A 22619-nucleotide genomic window follows, 5' to 3' on the forward strand; every position below is an offset into this window, starting at 1 on the left:
TTGCCCACCAAGGTGTCGAACCGAGCTCCCAGGAACTCCAGCTGTTGGGTCGGTTCGAGTCTGCTCTTCGCGAAGTTGACTACCCAACCCAACTCCTGCAGCTGGTGAACCACTAAGGAGACCGCCCGGGTGCAGGCCGCATGCGACTTCGCTCGAATGAGCCAATCGTCGAGATAAGGATGCACAAGGACGCCTTGCCGGTGGAGGGAAGCCGCTACCACCACGAGAACTTTGGTGAACACCCTCGGCGCGGTGGCCAACCCGAAGGGGAGGGCGCAAAACTGGTAGTGGTCCCCCATCACCATGAACCTCAAGTACCTTTGATGCCGTTCTCTTATTCCGATGTGTAGATAGGCCTCTGTCAGGTCCAAAGAAGCCAAAAATTCTCCCTTGTGGACGGCCGCAATAACAGACCGGAGGGTCTCCATTCGGAAGCGAGGCACCCGCAACGCCTTGTTTACTCCTTTGAGATCCAGGATGGGCCGGAAGGTGCCCTCCTTCTTGGGAACCAGGAAGTATATGGAATACCGACCCGTCCGAAGCTGGTCCCGCGGAACCGGAACCACCGCCCCCAGAGCCTGTAGATGAGCGACCGTTTGGGCTATAGCTACTTGTTTTTCTACCGGGCCGCACGGCGATACCATAAAGAGATCCCGGAGGGGACGTACAAAATCCAACTCGTAGCCGTACCGAACCACGTCGAGGACCCATTGATCCGAAGTAATTTTGACCCACTCCTCCCAGAACCGGGACAGCCGGCCCCCGATAACGGGAACGGAGGAGTGGGCCCGCGCACCTTCATTGTGCGGGCTTGATGGCAGCAAAACCTTGGGAGGAGCCTCCGCGTAGAGGCCTCCTGCCACGAAAGGAAGAAGAAGACCAGGCCTGGGATCTCGTCGCCTGCTACCGCTGGGAAAAGGAACCCCCTCTTCCCCCACGGAAACGCCTTTGTCCCCGAAAACGAGCCCTGGCGTTACCAAACGACCGAGGCTGCCGAGGCTTGTCCTCCGGCAGCTTGTAAACCTTGTTGTCACCCAGGTCCTTAATGAGCTGATCCAGCTCCTCGCCAAACAGCAACTTGCCCTTAAAGGGAAAGGAACCTAACCTCGCCTTGGAGGTGGCATCCGCCGACCAACGACGGAGCCACAGCAACCTCCTGGCTGAGACCGCCGAGGACATAATGCGAGCCGATGTGCGCAACAAGTCATACAAGGCATCCGCTGTATAAGCGACCGCTGCTTCCACACAATTTGCCTGCTCAGCCTCGCCCGGAGGGAGCTCCTGCATGGTCAGCAGCTGCTGAACCCAGCGGAGGTTGGCCCTCTGCACCAGGCTGCTGCAAGCCGCCGCTCTGACCCCCAGTGCCGCCACATCAAAAATACGCTTTAATAAGACCTCAAGCTTGCGGTCTTGGAGGTCCTTCAACGCTATACCCCCCGTCACGGGGATAGTCGTATGCTTGACCACAGCCGTGACAGCCGAATCTACCGCGGGTGTCTTCAACAGTTCCAAAGAATCCTTAGGTAAGGGATATAACTTTTCCATGGCTCGATTCACACGCAGGGAAGCCTCTGGCAGTTCCCATTCCTTTGAGACAATCTGCAAGACCTTGTGATGGAAAGGAAAAGTCTGAGGGGGGGCCCGAAGCCCTGCCATCGCGATATCCCCTGTGGACGAGTCCGCCTCCTGAGGCGGTGTCGTTAATTCTAGCTCCTGCAGCACATGGAGAATAAGGGCACTTAACTCCTCCTTAGCAAACAAACGGAGCACCTGAGGGTCATCCCCCTCTACGGACCCCTGCTCGTCCGCCGTTAGCAAATCCGGAGCCCCCGGGGACTCTGGAGCGGCCCCTGTATCGCTCAGGTCCTCAGCGCCTCCCCCCCGCGGGCGGGGAGCCGTAGCCCCGGCCGACCCTACCCCCGGCGGACTCCCCCGGGGCAAGGAAGTCGTTTTGGGCACCTTCGGGGGAGGGGGCACATCCGGCTCCCAGCCGGATTCTGCTTGTAAAAACGCCTTGTGCATTAAAAGCACAAAATCCGACGAAAAAGGCACTGACCTTTTTAAACCTTTCTTTGGGGCATCCGCCGAGGAGGGGCCCCGAGGAGACCCCACATCGGGCTGAGAGCGCGGGCTGCGTGCGTCCGGCGAGGGAGGAGGGGAGTTCTCATCCTCCGAAGCTGAAAATTCATCCTGCCGCGTGGCCAAGATGGCCGCCGCACTCCTCCCCGAGGGAGGAGGGGCCGAAGACCGGCTGCCGGAGGCACTGCTGTGCCGCGACGCAGAGGGGCGAGGAGAGCGGCTGCGGGCAGCGCTCGGCCCCCCCGAGGGTCCCTCACCCCCTGGAATACATCGGGGGCAGAGACCCTCGCGGGAGAGTCGCGCCCCCGCCTCCCCACATGTCCGGCAAGCCGAGGATCGCGGCATCTGAAGAGGGAGCCCTGCACTGACGGCGAAAAAAGGCGCCAAAAACTGGTGAGGAGAAATTCGGCCAGCGAACGCGCGCCGGGTGAACTAGCCACCCCCTCCGGGGTCCGAAAGGCACGGGCAGGCTGTTTTGGTCGGGGTAAAGCAGGGGAGCTCACTGCCTGTCCCCAACAGGTCTTAAATGACTCTTTAGGTGAACTTTTTTTTTTTTTTTTTTTTTTTTTATAAACCCCCTTCAGGGTCAGATCCCTGGTATTGGGGGGGGGAGGGTGACCGGCCCACCGGTAAGCTCTCCCCCAGCCACACGGACACTCTATCCCGGGAATAAGAGGAGGGTATTACCCTCCGAGCCTGCCCCACACTGAACTACAGACTCGCAGCGCAAGACAAACTAACAAAGACAAACAGGCAGACAGAGGACAGAAAGATGAACTAATTGATCTTGTCCCTTGTCTCCCCCTTTTTTTTTTTTTTTTTTTTTATTTCCCAGTACCGAGAAACTGACCAGACCAGAACCGCAGGTTATGCCTCTCAATCTGCTGGAGTCAGAGAATATACTGAAGGACCGCAGGAGGCACACCAGTATATCTAGGGGGTGCTTTCAGTTTTCTCTCTGACTCCATCTGCTGGAGGGGAGGCATAACCCAGCTGTCTGGACTGATCCTGGTACGTACTGGGAATAGACTCTACAAGGTCAGAATAAATAACAAAGATTCCCACCCCATAAGCTCCTCACATGGAGTTCCCCAAGGTTCGTCACTCTCTCCTACTCTCTTTAACATACATCTCCTTCCCCTCTGCCAGCTCCTTGCAAATCTAAAATTAACTCATTACATATACGCTGATGACGTACAGATATTGATCCCCATAACAGAATCTATCTCCAAAACCCTCAATTTTTGGAACTGTCTTCAATCAACCTTCTCCTCTCTAGCCTCAACCTAGTCCTCAATACTACAAAAACAGAATTCCTCATCTCTAGCAATGACATTAACCCCTCCATCGACAACCTCACTACAGCCACTACAACACACGTGAGAGATCTTGGAGCGATACTGGACAACCAACTGAACTTTAAAAAATGTATCAGCAATACAACAAAAGAATGCTTCTATAAGCTTCACATTCTAAAAAGGCTCAGACCTCTCCTGTACTTTCACGATTTCCGCACAGTTCTTCAAGCCACTCTATTCTCAAAAATTGACTACTGTAACTCTTCTCTCCTTGGCCTCCCGGCAACCTCCACGAAACCTTTGCAAATGCTCCAGAATGCCGCCGCAAGAATACTAAAGCTAGTCGAAGAGGACATATCACACCCATTCTCAAGAATCTACATTGGCTTCCCATCAATTTCAGAATTCTCTATAAGTCCCCTCACTATCATACACAAATCCATCCACGATCAGTCCTCACTCCAGCTAAAAATACCGCTCCTCCTTCAATCTTCCAAGAGACCAATCAGAACTGCCTACAAAGGGACTCTCCACTTTCCCCCCCACTAAATCTACGCTCCACCGCTCAATAAGGAAACACACCTTCTCTACAGTCGGACCTACCCAGTGGAACGCTTTACCCCCAGAGTTATGCCAGAACAATGCCCGCTTACCTTCAGAAAGAAATTGAAGACCTGGTTATTCATACAAGCCTTTCCTTAATCTCCAGCGTCACAATTACGGACTCCTGATGCACGTTCTAAACTTGCTGTAATAACGCTTAACTTCTTTCCCTCCCCCTACCCTTAGTGATATTATCTCCCCCCCTCCTCGCATAGTTCCTTCCCCCTGTCAGCCCCCCCCCCCCCGCCACTAGTTCCAGCCCGAAGTTATCCACATCTTCAAGATTAACCCTCGTTATACGTCTTTTATACGCTTTACTTATTTTGGATTCATTTATTTTATACTCAGGTTATTTATAATTTTCTAACTTTTTTCCCAGACTTGGTTCGAGGATGTTCAATGATGCTTGTTATTTTGTAACTTTTCCAAGGTTCTGTTCGATGTAAACCGGTGTGATAAGAATCTTCGTCTTGAACGTCAGTATAGTAAAAAGATGTAAATAAATAAATAATAAATGATCTGGAAAGGAATAGAGTGAGGTTATCAAATTTGCAGATGATACAAAATTATTCAGAGTAGTTAAATCACAAGCAGACTGTGATACATTACAGGAGGACCTTGCAAGACTAGAAGATTGGGCATCCAAATGGCAGATTAAATTTTATGTGGACAAGTGCAAGGTGTTGCATATAGGGAAAAATAACCCTTGCTGTAGTTACACCATGTTAGGTTCCCATATTAGGAGCTATCACCCAGGAAAAAGATTTTTTTTAGCTCTTTTTTATACCGGCATTCATGATACAATCATATGTCTGTTTACAAGGAACCGGGGTAAAAATAACCTTAAACATTAACAAAAGCGAAAAGAGGCAAAAAGTTACAATGAAACAGGGGTAAATGGAACTGGGGGAAGAAGAGGGCAAGGCAAAGAATAACTCAATGACAATAATAATTATTTAGTGTGCTGAATGTTTGGTGGTGTTAGCTATGGCAGATCAGTGATTTAGGAGAATGCCTGTTTAAATAACCAAGTCTGGAGTCTTTTTCTGAATGTCAACAGGCAGGGTTCTTGTCTGAGTTCAGAGGGAATAGCATTCCATATGGTTGGTCCCACTGTAGAGAAGGCCCGTTCTCTGGTGGTTAGATGGGTGGATTTGGTTGGGGGGTGAGCAGGGATCCCTCTGTAGGCTTCTCTGATAGGTCTTGACGAGGTGTGTAGTCTGAGTGGGAGTTGAAGGTCAAGAGGGGCTTGGTTATGGATGGTTTTGTGGATGATGGTGAGGGACTTGTGTAAAATTCTAAAACTTATTGGTAGCCAGTGCAAATTTCTGAGGATGGGTGTGATGTGGTTTTTTCTGCAAGTGTTTAAGATTCTGGCAGCCGCGTTTTGAAGCATCTGAAGTGGTTTAATGGAGGAGGCGGGGAGATCTAGCAAGATGGAAATGCAGTAGTCTATCTTAGAGAATAGAACAGCTTGGAGGACAGTTCTGAAATCTTGAAAGTGAAGAAGTGGTTTAATTCTTTTTAGTACCTGCAGTTTATAGAAGCCATCCTTGGTTGTGTGGTGATGAATGTTTTTAAATTCAGACGGTTGTCGATTAATACTCCCAGGTCTCTTGCTTGGGTGACAAAGGTGTTAGTGAGTGTCCTTTGAGGGGGGTCGCTGTTGTCCAGGGAAATGAGTTCAGTCGTAGCTGAATTGAGTATCAGGTTTAGATTAGTGAGGAGGAGGTTGATCTCTTGAAGGCAATTTTCCCAGTACTTGAGTGTTTTTGTAATGGATTCTGTTATGGGGATCAGGATTTGCACGTCATCACCGTAGAGGAAGTGTTTTAGTTTTAGGTTAGTTAGCAGCTGGCACAGGGGAAGAAGGTATATATTGAAGAGAGTGGGGGGACAGGGAGGAACCCTGGGGAACTACTAGTGAGGAATTGATGTGAGGGGATTCTTTATTGTTGATTCTGACTTTATAGCCTCTGTTACTGAGGAATGATTTGAACCATCTGAAGGCAGTTCCTGTTATCCCGATGTCGGATAGTCGGTTGAGGAGGATGGAGTGGTTTACGGTGTCGAAAGCCGCCGAGAGGTCAAGAAGAATTAGTAGGGATTGTCCTTTGTCCAATCCCATGATGAGGTGGTCGGTTAACGAGATGAGGAGGGTTTCGGTGCTTAATGCCTTACGGAATCCGTATTGGGTAGGGTGCAGTATTTTGTGGCTTTCAAGATAATCTGACAGTTGAAAGTTGACCATTTTTTCCATGATCTTCGCTATAAAAGGTAGATTGGAGATCGGGTGGAAATTGTTGGGTTCCTTTGGATCTAAGTTAGGTTTCCTATGGATCTAAGTTAGATCTAAGATCTAGACATCATAGTGGATAATACTTTAAAATCATCGGCTCAGTGTGCTGCAGCAGTCAAAAAAGCAAACAGAATGTTAGGAATTAGGAAGGGAATGGTTAATAAAACGGAAAATGTAATAATGCCTCTATATCGCTCCATGGTGAGACCGCGCCTTGAATACTGTGTATTCAATTCTGGTCGCCGCATCTCAAAAAAGATATGGTTGTGATGGAGAAGGTACAGAGAAGGGCAACCAAAATGATAAAGGGGATGGAACAGCTCCCCTATGAGGAAAGGCTGAAGAGGTTAGGGCTGTTCAGCTTGGAGAAGAGACGGCTGAGGGGGGATATGATAGAGGTCTTTAAGATCATGAAAGGTTTTGAACGAGTAGATGTGACTGTTATTTACACTTTCAAATAATAGAAGAAGGACTAGAGGGCATTCCATGAAGTTAGCAAGTAGCACATTTAAGACTAATCGGAGAACATTCTTTTTCACTCAACGCACAATAGAGCTCTGGAATTTGTTGCCAGAAAAGGTAGTTACTGCAGTTAGTGTAGCTGGGTTCAAAAAAGGTTTGGATTAGTTCTTGGAGGAGAAGTCCATTAATGGCTATTAATCAAGTTTACTTAGGGAATAGCCACTGCTATTAATTGCATCAGTAGCTTGGGATCTTCTTAGTGTTTGGGTTTTTGCCAGGTTCTTGTGGTCTGGTTTGGCCTCTGTTGGAGACAGGATGCTAGGCTAGATGGACCCTTGGTCTGACCCAGCATGGCAATTTCTCATGTTCTTAAGGGGATGAGAAAAAAGGAATGAGAGGATGAAAAAAGGGGGAAGAAAAATTAATTTTTTTTTTAGTCTCCATCTGCTGGTAGAGGTGCATAACCCACTGATGTGGATTAACTTGTTTGAATGCTAAGAAAGTATACATCCATGCTGGTGCTTGGACAGGATGACTGAGGGGACTCATGAAGCAATGCTCAAGTGGGAATTCCCACAGATGCTAAGTTGAATAAAAGCTAAGAGGTCTGTTCTGTGCCACAGGATGACATCACCCAATATAAAATGGTTAATTTAGTCTTGCTTATAGACATAAAATGCCCAACATATCTGAAATGAAGTTGCGCAATGATACAAATGGTTTGTTAATATGGTCTATTGAAATTATTTCACCATTCTAAACTTGTTATATGATCTTGAACACAGAATAGTAAAATACTAGAATTAAAATTAGTTTCTTGGCAAGATGTGCTTCTATTGATTTCTACAGTCAAACCCAAAGTAGTGGGCTTATTTTACTCACCCTTTAGACACACCAGTTCGATCAGTGATTATTTTAACTTCTTTCACTGCACCAAATCGTGCAAAGAAATCCCGGATTTCAATTTCATCCATCTGAAGCACAGAAAATAGACTTCTTTAGTTTCACTTTTAACTATGATAAAGTAGTCTTAAGATGGCATAGACAATAGACAAATATATGTAAACAAGAAAAATTCATAACTCACCCTGATATCAATTCCACCAACAAAAACTGTATTAGGCATGATTTTCCCTTCTGGTAAAACATATCCCTGGCTGGTTGTTGCTGATGTGGAGTGGGAGTCGTCTTCTCTCGTGATACTTGTGGTCTGGGACTCAGGGACTGCAGTAGTCTGCAAATTAGGCAGGGTGAGAAGAAAGCGTGACTGAAGCACTGTGTACATGTGAATCTAACTACTGAAATGTCTAATACAGTTAAAAATATGCATCTTACTGTTTTAATCTGTGCTGCCTACTTGAAACAAAACAGCTTTGCTGCAAGGGTGGCCCTTATTATAGTAATGGTATACAGTCAGGGTAATTTTCTTGAGTGGCCTTGTTTAGGAGAAAAATAAGTAAAAAGTCACGTTTTAATTCTGCTCAACATATGTTCACTATGAAAAGCAAGTTATGCTTACCGTAAATGGGTGATTTCCGTAGATAGCAGGATAAATTAGCCATGCTGTCTGGGACGTCCTTCCAGGACAGCTGAGCGGAGCTTAAACAAGCTGACAGAGCTTTGCTCTGTGTGCAGCTGCGTGTCCTTTCCCACACAGTACAGGATTAGCAGCCAAATGTCCAAAAAATGGATTATTTTATTGCAGGGTAACACGAGTGTATGAAAAGTGCACTTTTCATACACTCGTGTTACCCTGCAATAAAGGAATCCATTTTTTGGACATTTGGCTGCTAATCCTGTTTTGTTTGCCCTCACGGCTTTATTAGACAGCCTTCCTTGCTGTTTCTTCAGTCTTTCCCCACACAGTGCCATCTTCTCCCTCGGTCTATCCCCAAAGCATGTCTGCGAAGCGTAAGGTGAAGACTGGAATAGACTTAGTTTTTGGGTACTTGCCAGGTTCTTATGGCCTGGATTGGCCACTGTTGGAAACAGGATGCTGGGCTTGATGGACCCTTGGTCTGACCCAGTATGGCATGTACTTATGTTCGGGAAGGCAAGCAGATCAGCATGGCTAAGTCATCCTATCTACAGAAAACACAGTTTACAGTAAGCAAAATTTGTTTTCCCCACAGTTAAGCAGGCTTAATTAGCCATGCTGAGAGTCCCCAGCTGAATGTTGTAAACAATGGGTCCTTGCAGGAACATGGTGTAGTTCAAGGATGAGAGTCTCAGCTTCAACCTGGTCCCAAGCTGTAGACAGTCTCCTTACTATGTACCCGACAAGAGAATGGATCTGCCCATAACTGCCTCGGCCGCTGCTTGCTGGTTGAAATAGTAATGGAAGTGAAAGTGTGGAGCAAGGACCATGTGGCGGCTTTGCATATGTCCATGATTGGAACCTCGCATAAATGGGCTACTGATGCTGCCATCGCTCTTACTTGATGAGCCTTTGGCAAACTGGTCAGTCTCGCTGATCTTTTACTGTAACAATACTGAATGCACTATAAAATACAAGTTGAGAGGGTTCTCTTAGACACTGGAAGACCTGGAGCATTCGGACTGAAGAAAATAGCCAGCTGTGAGGCTCTACCTTCTGAGTGTGTTCTATTTTTATAGTATGCCAAACCTAGATTGCAGTCCCGTGTGTGGAGCTGCCTTCTCCCCCTTGTTTTTGTGTGGCTTCAGGAAGAAGGTCGGCAGGGTGATAATTTGGTTTATGTGGAAAATGGAGACTACCTTAGACAAGAATAACGGGTGGGTCCATAAAGTCACCTTGTCATGATGAAATTCCATGGTGAGTAGTGAACCAGAGCCTGTAACTTGCAGACTCTTCTTGCAAAGGTCAGGGTGACTAAGAACAGCACCTTCCAAGAGCAATATCTCATCTGAGTAGACTCCAGAGGTTTGGAGGGCAGAAGAGACAGCTGTTCCAGAACTCGTCTGAGATCCCACGGGACCGGTGGTTTGTGCACCAGTGTTCGGAGCCTTAGAATGCCCTTCATGAAAAGAGAGACCAGGGGCTGACTGGATATCGGTAGGCCATAAGGAGGATGATTGGCAGCAATAGCGCTGACATGAACCCTTACCAAAGCAGTAGCCAGTCCCACCTGATAAAGGGAGTGGAGGTACTCCAAGACTCATTCCGGTGAGCTGAAGGGGTCTATGCCCTTGGTGCCACACCAAGCCATATATCTCAGCCATTTGCCCTGATAGTTGCGCCTGCTGGAGAACTTCAGAGATGACAATAGTACGTCTGGACTTCCGAAGGCAAGTCCTAGTGACTCAATGCTGTCCTTTCAACCTCCACCCTGTGAGGTGCAGGGAGGAGTGCATCAGGTGGAGCAGGGCACCTTTGTCCTGCGACAGTAGATCTGCAGAGGCCTAGAGGAATGGGTAGTTCGACAGAAAGATGCACAAGATAGGCATACCACGGTTGTCTGGGCCATGCTGAAGTGATTAGAATGATTAGAACCCTACATTTCTTTACGGTTCTTGAAATGAGTGGTATCAGGGGATAAGCAAACAGAAGCCCTCCCCCGTCCATATGATGAGAAATGCGCCCGGTGCTACGTTGCTGGCTGGGATATACTAAACAGAATGGCTGCACCTTCTTCTTGTCTTCCATGCATAGATCTTTTTGCAATGGGACGCCCCAGATTCGAAAGAGGGACTCCGCTACATCCTGACAAAGTTCCCACTCGTGCGGATAAAAATTCCTGCTCAAACTGGCCACTCTGGGTTCTCCATCCCAGTGTTCAGTGTGCTGCAGCAGTCAAAAAAGCAAACAGAATGTTGGGAATTATTAGAAAGGGAATGGTGAATAAAACTGAAAATGTCATAATCTGTGTCGCTCCATGGTGAGACCGCACCTTGAATACTGTGTACAATTCTGGTCGCCACATCTCAAAAAATATATTATTGCGATGGAGAAAGTACAGAGAAGGGCGACCAAAATGATAAGGGGAATGGAATAGCACCCCTATAAGGAAAGACTAAAGAGGTTAGGACTTTTCAGCTTGGAGAAGAGACAGCTGAGGGGGGGATATGATAGAAGTGTTTAGAATGGGTAGATGTGAATCGGTTATTTACTCTTTCGGATAGTAGAAAGACTAGGGGGCACTCCATGAAGTTAGCATGTGGCACATTTAAAACTAATCGGAGAAAGTTCTTTTTCACTCAACACAATTAAAATCTGGAATTTGTTGCCAGAGGATGTGGTTAGTGCAGTTAGTATAGCTGTGTTTAAAAAAGGATTGGATAAGTTCTTGGAGGAGAAGTCCATTACCTGCTATTAAGTTGACTTAGAAAATAGCCACTGCTATTACTAGCAACAGTAACATGGAATAGTTTTTGGGTACTTGCCAGATTCTTATGGCCTAGATTGGCCACTGTTGGAAACAGGATGCTGGGTCTGATGGACCCTTGGTCTGACCCAGCATGGCATGTTCTTATGCTCATCAGGAATAGGGCTATGAGGAGACCGGTTCACAAGGTGGATTTGGTTAGCAGCCATCCGCAAGTAGTTTCAGTAAGGAAACAGAGCTGGACCCCATGTCTATGATGGTATGCTAGTTCTACCACGGATTTCCTGGTGACAAAAAAAAACCCTGGTGCAGAGAATCCTTTGTACATGAGGTATCTGCTGAGTAATTGAAGGTTGGATGAAAGCTATCGTACTTCTCGTGATTGAAAAAGTGAGGGGAGCATTCCCTGGTGGATTGGGGGGGGGGCACTGAATGTACCCTTCTGGAAGGAGATGGGTGACCTCCCGTAACAGCAGCATGTAGAGAGAATGCGGTGTTGTAGGCTGAGTAGATTTGGGAATATCGGCCTCAACGTGGACGAAGTGGGAGGCCTCAGAAAGGCTTGGGGAAAATTGTGACTAGTCCTCTGAGGGGAAAGCGTTCCCTTTCAACCCTTGGCGTTTTGACGTTCTTCATGGGTGAGACCTCCATAGAGGTAATATCAGGTAAGCCCGTCAGTACCTGACATGATCTTACCACACTAGTAGGAAATACCCGGTGGTCGCGGTGTGTCAGGTAATCGCCAAAAAACCTGAACTACAGAGTTTTGTTTGTTACCGAGGAGAGGAAAGATCTGCGTGTTTGGATGGTGGGAGGGGGGGGTACTCCTCCACCTTCCCTGCAAATGTGAAGGTTGAAGACCACTGTGTTGGAAATAGGGTCATCTGAAAATATGATTTTGACGAAACCTTCCAAAACAATTAAGCCTGATACTTCACTTGGAATGCATATCCAGCGCAGCTCACTGCTTCAACTGCAGGGGAATGAAGAAAAGAGGATTTATATTCAGACAACAACCAACACGAACTGAATTACACAGTCTGGTTAAACAAATAAACATAGGAGTAGCTTGCTTGTTGAGGTGGTTACTACCCTAAATCAATCAAGCCTGATATTTCACCTTCAATGCATATCCAGCGTGGCTCTCTGCTTCAGTGGCAGGAGGGGAATGAGGAAGAGAATTTACATCCAGACAACATTTAACAAGGCACTGATCTGAGCAGTATGAGTATACAAACAGGGGGTAACTTCTCGTTAAGAAGGTTACTACCCTCAAACATTAAGCCTTATACTTCACTTTGATGCAGCTCCAACATTGCTCTCTGCATCAACGGCGGGGGTGGAAGTAAATTGGAATAAAAAAGTTACCAATAATGGCCCTGAACTCAGCAGTCGGGGTAACAGAAAGGTATGGGAAAATAAGTGTGAGAGCTTGCTGGGCAGACTGGATGGGCCTGTTGGTCTTCTTCTGCCGTCATTTCTATGTTTCTATGAAGGGGGGAGTGTGAAAAGACACGTCCCCACTTTCTGCCTGTATAGGTGGACTTTACCCGTCGATAGCAGGGCTGAATTAACCATGCTGTTATGGGAGCTGTCTTCAGGTCCCCAGGAGGCGGAGCTTCCCCAGAGGTCAGAACTTTCTTCCTCTGCGGCTGCATGTGGGTTCCCGCGCAGGAAAGTAACAGATTCTCCTCAGTCTGTTTTTCCCGCACGCGGGATTGCATGCAGAGCTTCTCATCTCCCCAGAAGATTTTTTATTTTTTCAAAAGATGTCCAAAAAACAGAACAGGCAACCGGGATTTAAGCCCTGTGTATGTGGCAAAATCATGTCCATAACAGATGGACATGATTTATGCTACAGGTGCTTAGGTCCCGACCACATCCAGGCAGACTGCCATCATTGTGGGAAGATGTCGCAAGGGCCCAGTGACAACTGGCCCAAAAAATCCGGGACTTAAAGTCAGTAAGAGGGGGCTCTTATGCCTCCGTCCGATACTCAATCCTCTCCGGGACCGGAGAAGAGACAGGCCCCATCGATAAAACGAGCGGCTTCGGTGGATCCTTCAATCTCCAGGCCTGGATAAAAGGAAAGATACATCAAGAAAAAAAGAGGCCCGTTCAAAAATGTCGGCACAGGGCAGAGAGTTCTCTCCAAGCCCCTCGGCGCATAAAGGAGACAGGATAACTTCCATATCTGCGCAGAGTTTGTAGACATAAAAAAGGGCCAACACAGCACTGGGAGCAGCGGCAAAAGAGGAGAGGACGCACTCGGCGTCGAAGCCGGGATCCTTGACTCCGACGCACAAATAGACACATCATACCACCTCGAACCCGACGCATGGACGCATGAAGAGTCTATGTCAACACGGAAGTCGAGACTAACGCAAAAGTAGTCTAGATCGAAGTATGGAACCCCCAAGTCGACGCATCTTGCGTCGAAACAGACCCATTCGACGTAAACATCAACACAAGTATTATCAGTGGACGCACACGGTCACCTCAGCTGACTTTCGACGCAACAGAAAATACACTCGACGCATAAGAGGAAGCATGTGACGCAGACATCTACACCAAAGCAAAGCAATCTCACGACTCCACAAAGTCCATCTGAATTGTCAGAACCGGGTTCTAAACGTAAAAGGCATCATTTTTCCCATGAACACAGGGAAACAACGAAGCCACCTGTTGATAAACGGACTCTGCCTTTTTATTTACAGAGTCCTATTTCATTAGCAACAAGATGGACCGACATATCCAGCTCGTCATCAGAGAGGAAAGTGATACACTTGTCACCCTCAACTAGGTCTTCTCGGACTCAATCTGACAGTTCATTCAGATCTCATTCCCATTCCTCTCACCACCAACATCCAATTCCCTTAGAGGAAAGAGACGACTCCAAAGAAGGTGAAGGAACCAGCTCACCTGCAAGCTGACAAAATACCCTCGCAGGAACCAATTATTCCTCCTAAATCGCCCGCTCATGCCACCTCAGACACATGAAGCCTTTTTTCAGTTGTCTCAAGCACTATCAGGATTTTTTGATACCTTGCAAACAAATTTCACAATGCCATCCGAATCGCCTACCACTTCTCCAGAATCTCAACGGCCTATGAAACAACCATCTCCGACCACATCAAGGTCTCCTGTTTCACGTCCCCGATTCACCACAGGACACGGACTCACCATCTTCCTCACCGTCCTCTTCTACAGGGTTTCCATCTGACCAGCCACATCAACCTCAGGAGCCATACTCACCTCCTGAAGACCTATCTTATCCTAAGTTTTTAGATAAGAAGGGAGCAATTCTACATCTACAGACCCAAAAAAAAAACCCTGATCCCAGAGCGGAAACTTTGAGTCTCCTAAAAAATCTTTGATGCTCCAAACGAGCCAACCTCACTTCCTCCACAACCAGTTCTTGACAAAGTAAGGGAGAAATCTTGGGAAAGCCCCTTTTTCCATACCAGCCGTGGCCAGGAAAACAGAGCTCAAATACAAAATGCAGAAAAGAGTATTATTCCACACCACAACTCCCACACACATCTATCGTGGTAGAGTTGGCAATGCAGTGGGCAAAGAAATCAAAATTGCATGCATCTGCCCCACCTGGTCGCGATAAGTGCTTGGATGACTTCACAAAAAAGATATACCAGAATGCCATGCTCACCGGTAGATTACAACACCACCAATTCTATATGGTGCAATACCTTTGAGTGCATCCAAGCAACCAAAGGCATCCTGGTCTCCGCAGCAGATTCTGTACCACGTCCTCTTCAAGACATGGAAGAGTGTACCAGACATTTGCTTCATTCTATTTACGAAGGATTCGAAAATACATCAAGGGCCTCCGCTACGGCGATCGCAGCCAGACGTATGGCATGGCTTAAAGCCAGTGCCATACGGGAAGATCTTCATGAAAAACTAGCTAATCTTCCCTGCACGGACGGCAACCTTTTCGGAGACCCTTTTCAAGAAAGGGTAACGAAATTAAAAGATCAAGCAGTTACTATTCAATCTGACGGGTCCATCTCAATACTCAACCTCGCGACACACCTTTGGTCCCTCACGTCGATCATATAGATCTTACAAACCTTACCAGTGCCCTCAACAGCAACAGTTGAGCAGAAGAGGGAAACCAAGAGCTCAACATACACAATCTCAACAATCAGCAACAATAGCAAAGACTTCAGTCTTTTTAACTTCTCTGCCACCACTTCCACATCAAATGCCCCTGGGAAGAGAGTTACGGCTCGTTTCCAGGCATGGACAGAGATAACATCGGATCACTGGGAACCTGGACATTGTACAAAGGGGTTACCTATTACATTTCCTAACACCCCCCTTACTGCCTCATCCACCGGCACAAACAAGATACCAACTCTAACAGATCATCTCACTCAAACAAGGCGCGATCCGTCATATTTCGCAAACAACCCACATCAAAGGGTTTTTCTCTCCCTATTTCCTCATTCCAAAGAAATCCGGTCACCTTCGACCGATCTTAGATCTTCGCGAGATCAACAAATGTCTCAAAGAGAAATTCAAAATGGTATCCTTCAAATCAATTCTGCCTCTCCTTCAGCAGAACGACTGGATGTGCTCAATAGATTTGAAGGATGCATACACACACATTCCTACCTATCCATCTTCCTGGAAATACCTATGCTTCCAATACAAGAAGCAGAGTTATCAGTACAAAGTTCTTCCTTTCGGCAGCCCCAAGAGTCTTCACCAAATGCAAGGTGGTGGTGGTGGCACATCTCAGAAAGAAAGGCATATGTATCTTTCCATACCTGGATGACTGGCTTATAGTAGCCTCGACCCCTGCTATATTACTAAATCACCTTCATCAGATAATTGAATGCCCGGACAAATTGGGCCTAGTAATAAGTTTTCAGAAGTCAATGTTAAAACCCACACAGATTCTACAATATATAGGAGCGCGGTTGGACACTATTCGTTGCAGAGCGTTCCTTCCAGAAGACAGAAAGCAAGAGATGACACCACTACTCACGATCTGATCACTATGCACAGGCCGACAGCGCGACATACTCAGAATTTTGGGACATATGGCAGCGGCCAATTTTACTGTTCCCAATACCAGGTTACACATGTATAGACTACAGTGGGGACTAAAACGGCAATGGAAGCAACATGTCCAACCATTAAACAAAACCCCTCATCCTCACCTCCGAGATGACGAGGTATGCAAACTGGTGGCTCAACCACTTCATTCTCTAAGGGAATGCTGTTCAGCCCCCTCACAATGCAGTCCTCACCACAGATGCCTCTCGCAAGGGATGGGGAGCACATCTAGACCTCTTAGAAACGCAAGGACTGATCTCCACAAGAACAATGCTTACAAAAACTAACTGGATCTCAGAGCAATCCGACTTCCTCTGAAAACCTTTCAAACTCACCTAAGAGGCCGACGACTGATCTACACGGACAATCAAGTAGCCATGTATTACATAAACAAAGGAGGGTCCGGTTCATGGTCCCTCTGCAAGAAAGCTCTCCAGATATTTCAACACACACATCAACATTCGATTCATCTTCAGGCAACTTACCTTCCCAGAGTGATGAACACCAGGGCAGACAGGCTGAACTGAATATTCCATCCACACGAGTAGTCTCAATCGGGAAGTAGCTCAGAACATATTCAACATATGGGGGCTTCCAATGATGGATCTATTTGCCACAGAAGAACACACACAAGTTCCACGCTTCTGCTCGGTATGGCCCAACCAAATAAGAATAGCACAAGACGCGTTTCTGACAAGGTGGACAGAATGATTGATGTATGCCTTTCTTCCCATACCTCTCATCACAAGAACGATACAAAAATGTATCGCAGACTCAGCTCAATTCATGCTAGTAGCTCCAGCCTGGCCCAGACAACCATGGTACAGCTACCTGTTACAACTCTCCATCGAAGACCAGATAATCTTACCGGACAGACCAGATCTTCTCTTACAACAGGAGGGAATTCTCCTTCACCGGCTTCATTCGTCCCTCCATTTAACAGCCTGGAGATTGAACGGTTCCTTCTAGCAGAACAAGGAATTTCAATTGCTGCACTGGATATGATATTACAATCCAGAAAGCCATCAACCAGAAATTACAGTTTAAAGTGTAAACGTTACTCATCCTGGTGCACAACCAAGGACATTTCACCGATAGACTGTTCACCAGAACTGCTTTTAGATTACCTTCACTCCCTCCATACATCGGGGTTAGCAACAGCATCAATTAGGGTACATCTTTGTGCCATAGCAACATATCACCAACCGCTAAATGGTCAGTCGATCTCCACGCATCCCTTGCTATCTCGTTTCCTAAAAGGACTTCTTCATATTTGACCACCAGTCACAAAACCACCAGTGCCTTGGAACCTAAACGCAGTTTTGGAACAACTCATGCATTCTCCAAACCTATGCACTCTTCTCACATAAAATATTTCACATGGAAGGTAGTTTTCCTGGTGGCAGTAACATCAGCTCGCCGAGTTAGTGAACTACAAGCCTTAGTTCATTACCCACCATACCTGCAGTTTTATCACCACAAAGCAGTACTCCGCACACATCCCACTTTCCTTCCAAAAGTAGTCTCACAATTCCATTTAAATCAAACAAGAGCTGCCACTTTTTCCCAAACCGCATCACAATGATAGAGAACGCTTACATCATTCATTAGACTGCAAGAGAGCTCTTGCTTACTATAAAGAGATAACAAGATCGGATAACCGTGCTTCACAGTTTGTATCTTTCAATCCAAACTTCCCAGGTCTTCCAGTAACAAAAAGGACTATATCCAGCTGGATTACCCAATGTATTCAATTCTGCTACAAAAAGCAAAACTTACCACTAACCTCTCACCCAAATGCTCATCAAGTACGAGCGGTGGCTACCTCAATTGCACATCTACGTCAAGTCCAACCTGCAAACATTTGCAAAGCAGATAAGTGGTCTTCATTACACACTTTCATATCCCATTACTGTCTAGACCAACAGTCAAGTAAGGACGCCACACTGGGAAGAGCAATCCTCACATCATTAAGGACAGACTTTGGTCGACAACCACCACATTCAGATCACGCTTAACAGACAAATTACTAACAGAACATGATCAACAGCTTGGGACTCCCATAACAGCATGGCTAATTCAGCCCTGCTATTGATGGGAAAAAGCAAGTTTGCTTACTGTAAAAAGGTGTTTCCGTAGATAGCAGGATTAATTAACCATGCTGATCCACCCTCCTCCCTGGTTAGTCAACCCTAACGATAACACAAGCTTTATTACAGACTGAGGAGAATCTGTTACTTTCCTGCGCGGGAACCCACGCGCAGCTGCAGAGGAAGAAAGCTCTGACCTCTGCTTGGGGAAGCTCCACCTCCTGGGGACCTGAAGACAGCTCCCATAACAGCATGGTTAATTCATCCTGCTATCTACGGAAACACCTTTTACGGTAAGCAAACTTGCTTTTCTTCACCAGGCTATTTGCAATAAGAATGACGTAAGGATAAGGATGGTTTGGTTACTAATGTCACAAACCTCCCTGAAGGAAGGAAGCTTAGCGACTAGCTGCAAAGGCATTTGCAGTGGATTCCGTCGTAATGCCCAAAGCTCTATAGATAAGAAGTACTATGAAGATTCTGCCATACTATGCAGTGCCCACCGGGCTGAGTGCCCTGGGACAACGTCTGGAAACATTTTTGGAAGACTATGCCACATAATCATGTGTTGCACTAACTTCGTGTACAACATTATGGATTAGAGTTCGCTCCAAACGAAGGCGCCAAGATATATAAACCCCCTTGTTGGGTGGTGTATTGGATGGAAGATAGTTTTCCTTGTCTTCTGCTTTTTTTTTTTTTTTTACTACTGATGTCTGAGGAAATCTGATTCTGGAGCACCAGATCTCAGTGGACAGAATGTGAGATCCACGTGAAAAGGAAGGCCACAGCCCTCAGAAGGAATATCCAGGACTCATACTGCACTGTGGATCCACGGGAGTGTCAGAGAGAAAAAAAAAGTTTTGGGTTTTTTTTTGGATCTCAAACATTTGTTGACTGAGTATGGACATTCACAGTCCCTACTTTGAGGATGTGTGCCTAGATCTTCAGGATGCTCATGAGACTGATCTTCCGATGGATAGAATAGTCTTTTAGTAGTTTAGAAGGGTCTGAATTGTACCCAGTTTTTGCAGATAGGAGTGCCCGCAGTGGCCGAAGGCACGACGTGTGGTGGTTGGAGACATCACGTGGGTACCCTGCTCGCTGGAGGTTATAGTCTCAGGTACACTGAAGCCAGCGGCATATCGATATTCCTGTCTCCTGGGAATAGGACGCCTTCCGAAGTTATACTTCATCTTGAGCCTTAAGGCATGGTAGTAGGTGAAGAGAAGGTTTTCCTTTTTTTTTTTTTTAATTTATATTTTATTTATTTTCAAAATTATAACAAGAAAAACTTGTAAGGAATACAGAAACAATTATCAGGAAATATATCCACATCCATATGTAATTGACCAATAGAAACATAGAAACATAGAAATGACGGCAGAAGAAGACCAAACGGCCCATCCAGTCTGCCCAGCAAGCTTCACACATTTTTTCTCTCATACTTATCTGTTTCTTTTAGCTCTTGGTTCTATTTCCCTTCCTCCCCCACCATTAATGTAGAGAGCAGTGATGGAGCTGCATCCAAGTGAAATATCTAGCTTGATTAGTTAGGGGGTAGTAGGGGTAGTAACCGCCGCAATAAACAAGCTACACCCATGCTTATTTGTTTTAACCCAGACTATGTTATACAGCCCTTATTGGTTGTTTTTCTCCTCCCCTGCCGTTGAAGCAGAGAGCTATGCTGGATATGCGTGAAGTATCAGTTTTTTCTTCTCCCCTGCCGTTGAAGCAGAGAGCTATGCTGGATATGCATCGAAAGTGAAGTATCAGGCACATTTGGTTTGGGGTAGTAACCGCCGTAACAAGCCAGCTACTCCCCGCTTTGTGAGTGTGAATCCTTTTTTCTTCTCCCCTGCCATTGAAGCTATGCTGGGTATGCGTGAAGTATCAGTTTTTCTTGCAGAGAGCTATGCTGGATATGCGTGAAGTATCAGTTTTTCTTCTCCCCTGCCGTTGGAGCAGAGAGCTATGCTGGATATGCATCGAAAGTGAAGTATCAGGCACATTTGGTTTGGGGTAGTAACCGCCGTAACAAGCCAGCTACTCCCGGCTTTGTGAGTGCAAATCCTTTTTTCCACATTTCCTCTTGCTGTTGAAGCTTAGAGTGATGTTGGAGTCACAGTAACCATGTGTATGTTTATTGAATAAGGGTATTGTGTCCAGGCAGTAGCCATCATTCTGGCGAGTCACCCACTCTTCATTGGCGGCCTCTTGACTTTATGGATCCACAGTGTTTATCCCACGCCCCTTTGAAGTCCTTCACAGTTCTGGTCTTCACCACTTCCTCCGGAAGGGCATTCCAGGCATCCACCACCCTCTCCGTGAAGAAATACTTCCTGACATTGGTTCTGAATCTTCCTCCCTGGAGCTTCAAATCGTGACCCCTGGTTCTGCTGATTTTTTTCTTATGGTAAAGGTTTGTCGTTGCCTTTGGATCATTAAAACCTTTCAAGTATCTGAAAGTCTGTATCATATCTCCTCTGCTCCTCCTTTCCTCCAGGGTGTACATATTTAGATTCTTCAATCTCTCCTCGTACGTCATCCGATGAAGATCCTCCACCTTCCATACACATGCACTAATAATTTTAAATTTTCAACTGTGTTTTCGTTGGTAAATGGGGGGGGAGGGAGAAAGGAAAAAAACAAAGGAGAAACACAGGAAATCATATACCCTTTTGCTGCTGTTTAGGCCTCCATTTACAATATATCCCCTTAACTATAAGGTTATGTCCCTCCCTCCATGAACTGTCTCAGTTGGCTCAGGCATAAAGAATACATAGGTATTACCCGCATACTTTAACACATTTACATGGAAGTCTTAAAATGAAACTTGCCCCCTTAGCCAAAACATCGGGGTGCATGGTAATATACATCTTCCTCCGCTGTTGGGTAGCCCTAGACAGGTCTGGATAGACCCTAACTAAGGCTCCCATAAAGGGAGTATTAATGTTTTGAAAATATGCTTTCATTATCTGTGTCCTTTCTGGTTCCGTGAAAAAAGAAACAAAGAGAACTGCCCTTTCTATCACTTCCATATTTGAATTTTCTAGATACTCTGTTAAGTTTACTAAATCAACCCTGTTATCCTCATGAGGCAATTGAGAAGAATCTCTTCTTGTAGGCAAAAATACTTTCTTTAAAGAAGGTTGAGATTCTACAGGGATCTTTAGAGTCTCAGCTAAGTATCTTTTAAAAGTCACCATTGCAAGTTCTCCCATTACTTTTGGAAAATTCACCACTCATATATTCATGCGTCACAGGTGATTTTCAATCGATTCGATTCTTCTCAGAGATATTATTCGATCCTTCATAAGAGGTGTTTAAATCTTGAACCTGTTTGATTTTATCTGAAATATCTTGAATAACCACAGCTTGCTCATAAAGTTTATCCTTCTGTTCTTTTTCCACCGCATCCATTCTTTTATCAATACTCCCCATCTGCTGAGACTGTTCTCTGAGGGTCCGGGCATTAACCATCATTAGGTCCCAAAGTGACTAAAGTAATTTCCGCTGGCTTTTTAAACTCCCAGGGCAAAAGAGTGTCAGTTCCTACCTCCTCCCGTCGGGGCCTCACACCCGATGTTCCTGGCAATTCGACATCCGTCCCAAGGTTTCCCTTCTCCGGAGTCTCTCGCCCAAACTCTGGGTTCGGCAGGGCAAACACTCCTGTCCCTGCTCCTGTGTTGGTGGTTCCTCCACTCAGAGTTCGCCCGGCCAAACTTGGGTCGACAAACGCAGTCCAACCAGCATCAGCGAGTGGAGAACTACACAGCGGCGCACGGAGATCGGGGGGGCTCAGTAATTTCACCTAGCGAGATTCCTGCTCCTTTCGAGATATCCGCAACGGCGTTTGGCACCCCCGACTGAGCACCAAGGATCACGAAGTCTGTTATAACTCGCTGCCCTAACGGGCCAGGTAGGTCAGGAGGAAAGACACTAACCTTACCCTTCCTCTTGTGAGGCATTTTCAACAAGAAAAGAAAAAACTTTAAAAGTATTGGAGTGCAGAGCAGCTCGACTCAGCGTCCTACAGCAGCGGCCATCTTAACTCCTCCCATGGTTTTCCTTTTTAATTTATGGATTTTTTTTTTTTTGAGGGGCAGTAGGACCTGTGGGTCACATGTGCCCCGCGTTCTGAACTGTACCCAAGGCATCGCACCGCGGGGACATCCGCTTGGCGCGGGAGCGCTCTCGCCTGTGCGCCCTGGTCAGCCCAGAGGGCATGAGAGTGCATTGTTGATGCACTGTTAGCATGCTCGAATGAAGATGGACACTGTAGATGCGTTGGTATGCCAGCAGACGAGTCGATGCATCAGCAGACGTCTTAATTCTTCTTGCCAGCAGACGTCTCAGTGGCTCTTCACGCTGGCGGGTGCATTGTTTACTCCACCAA

The 22619-nt window shown here is 46.4% G+C and overlaps 1 protein-coding gene across 5 annotated transcripts in view; it reads right to left on the minus strand.

The window, feature by feature from the left end:
* DAZL (deleted in azoospermia like) overlaps positions 1-22619 on the minus strand; it is a 533025-nt gene that overhangs the window by 484642 nt on the left and 25764 nt on the right. For all 5 annotated transcript variants that reach the window (XM_029589246.1, XM_029589249.1, XM_029589250.1 and 2 more), the window contains exons 2-3: positions 7829-7975; positions 7624-7715 (exon numbers count right to left, since the gene is read on the minus strand). In XM_029589246.1, coding sequence (XP_029445106.1) covers positions 7624-7715; positions 7829-7975 — 239 coding nt within the window. The remainder of the gene's footprint in view (positions 1-7623; positions 7716-7828; positions 7976-22619) is intronic.

This window comes from Rhinatrema bivittatum, chromosome 2 (genome assembly GCF_901001135.1).
Source record: "Rhinatrema bivittatum chromosome 2, aRhiBiv1.1, whole genome shotgun sequence".
Classification (NCBI taxonomy): domain Eukaryota; kingdom Metazoa; phylum Chordata; class Amphibia; order Gymnophiona; family Rhinatrematidae; genus Rhinatrema; species Rhinatrema bivittatum.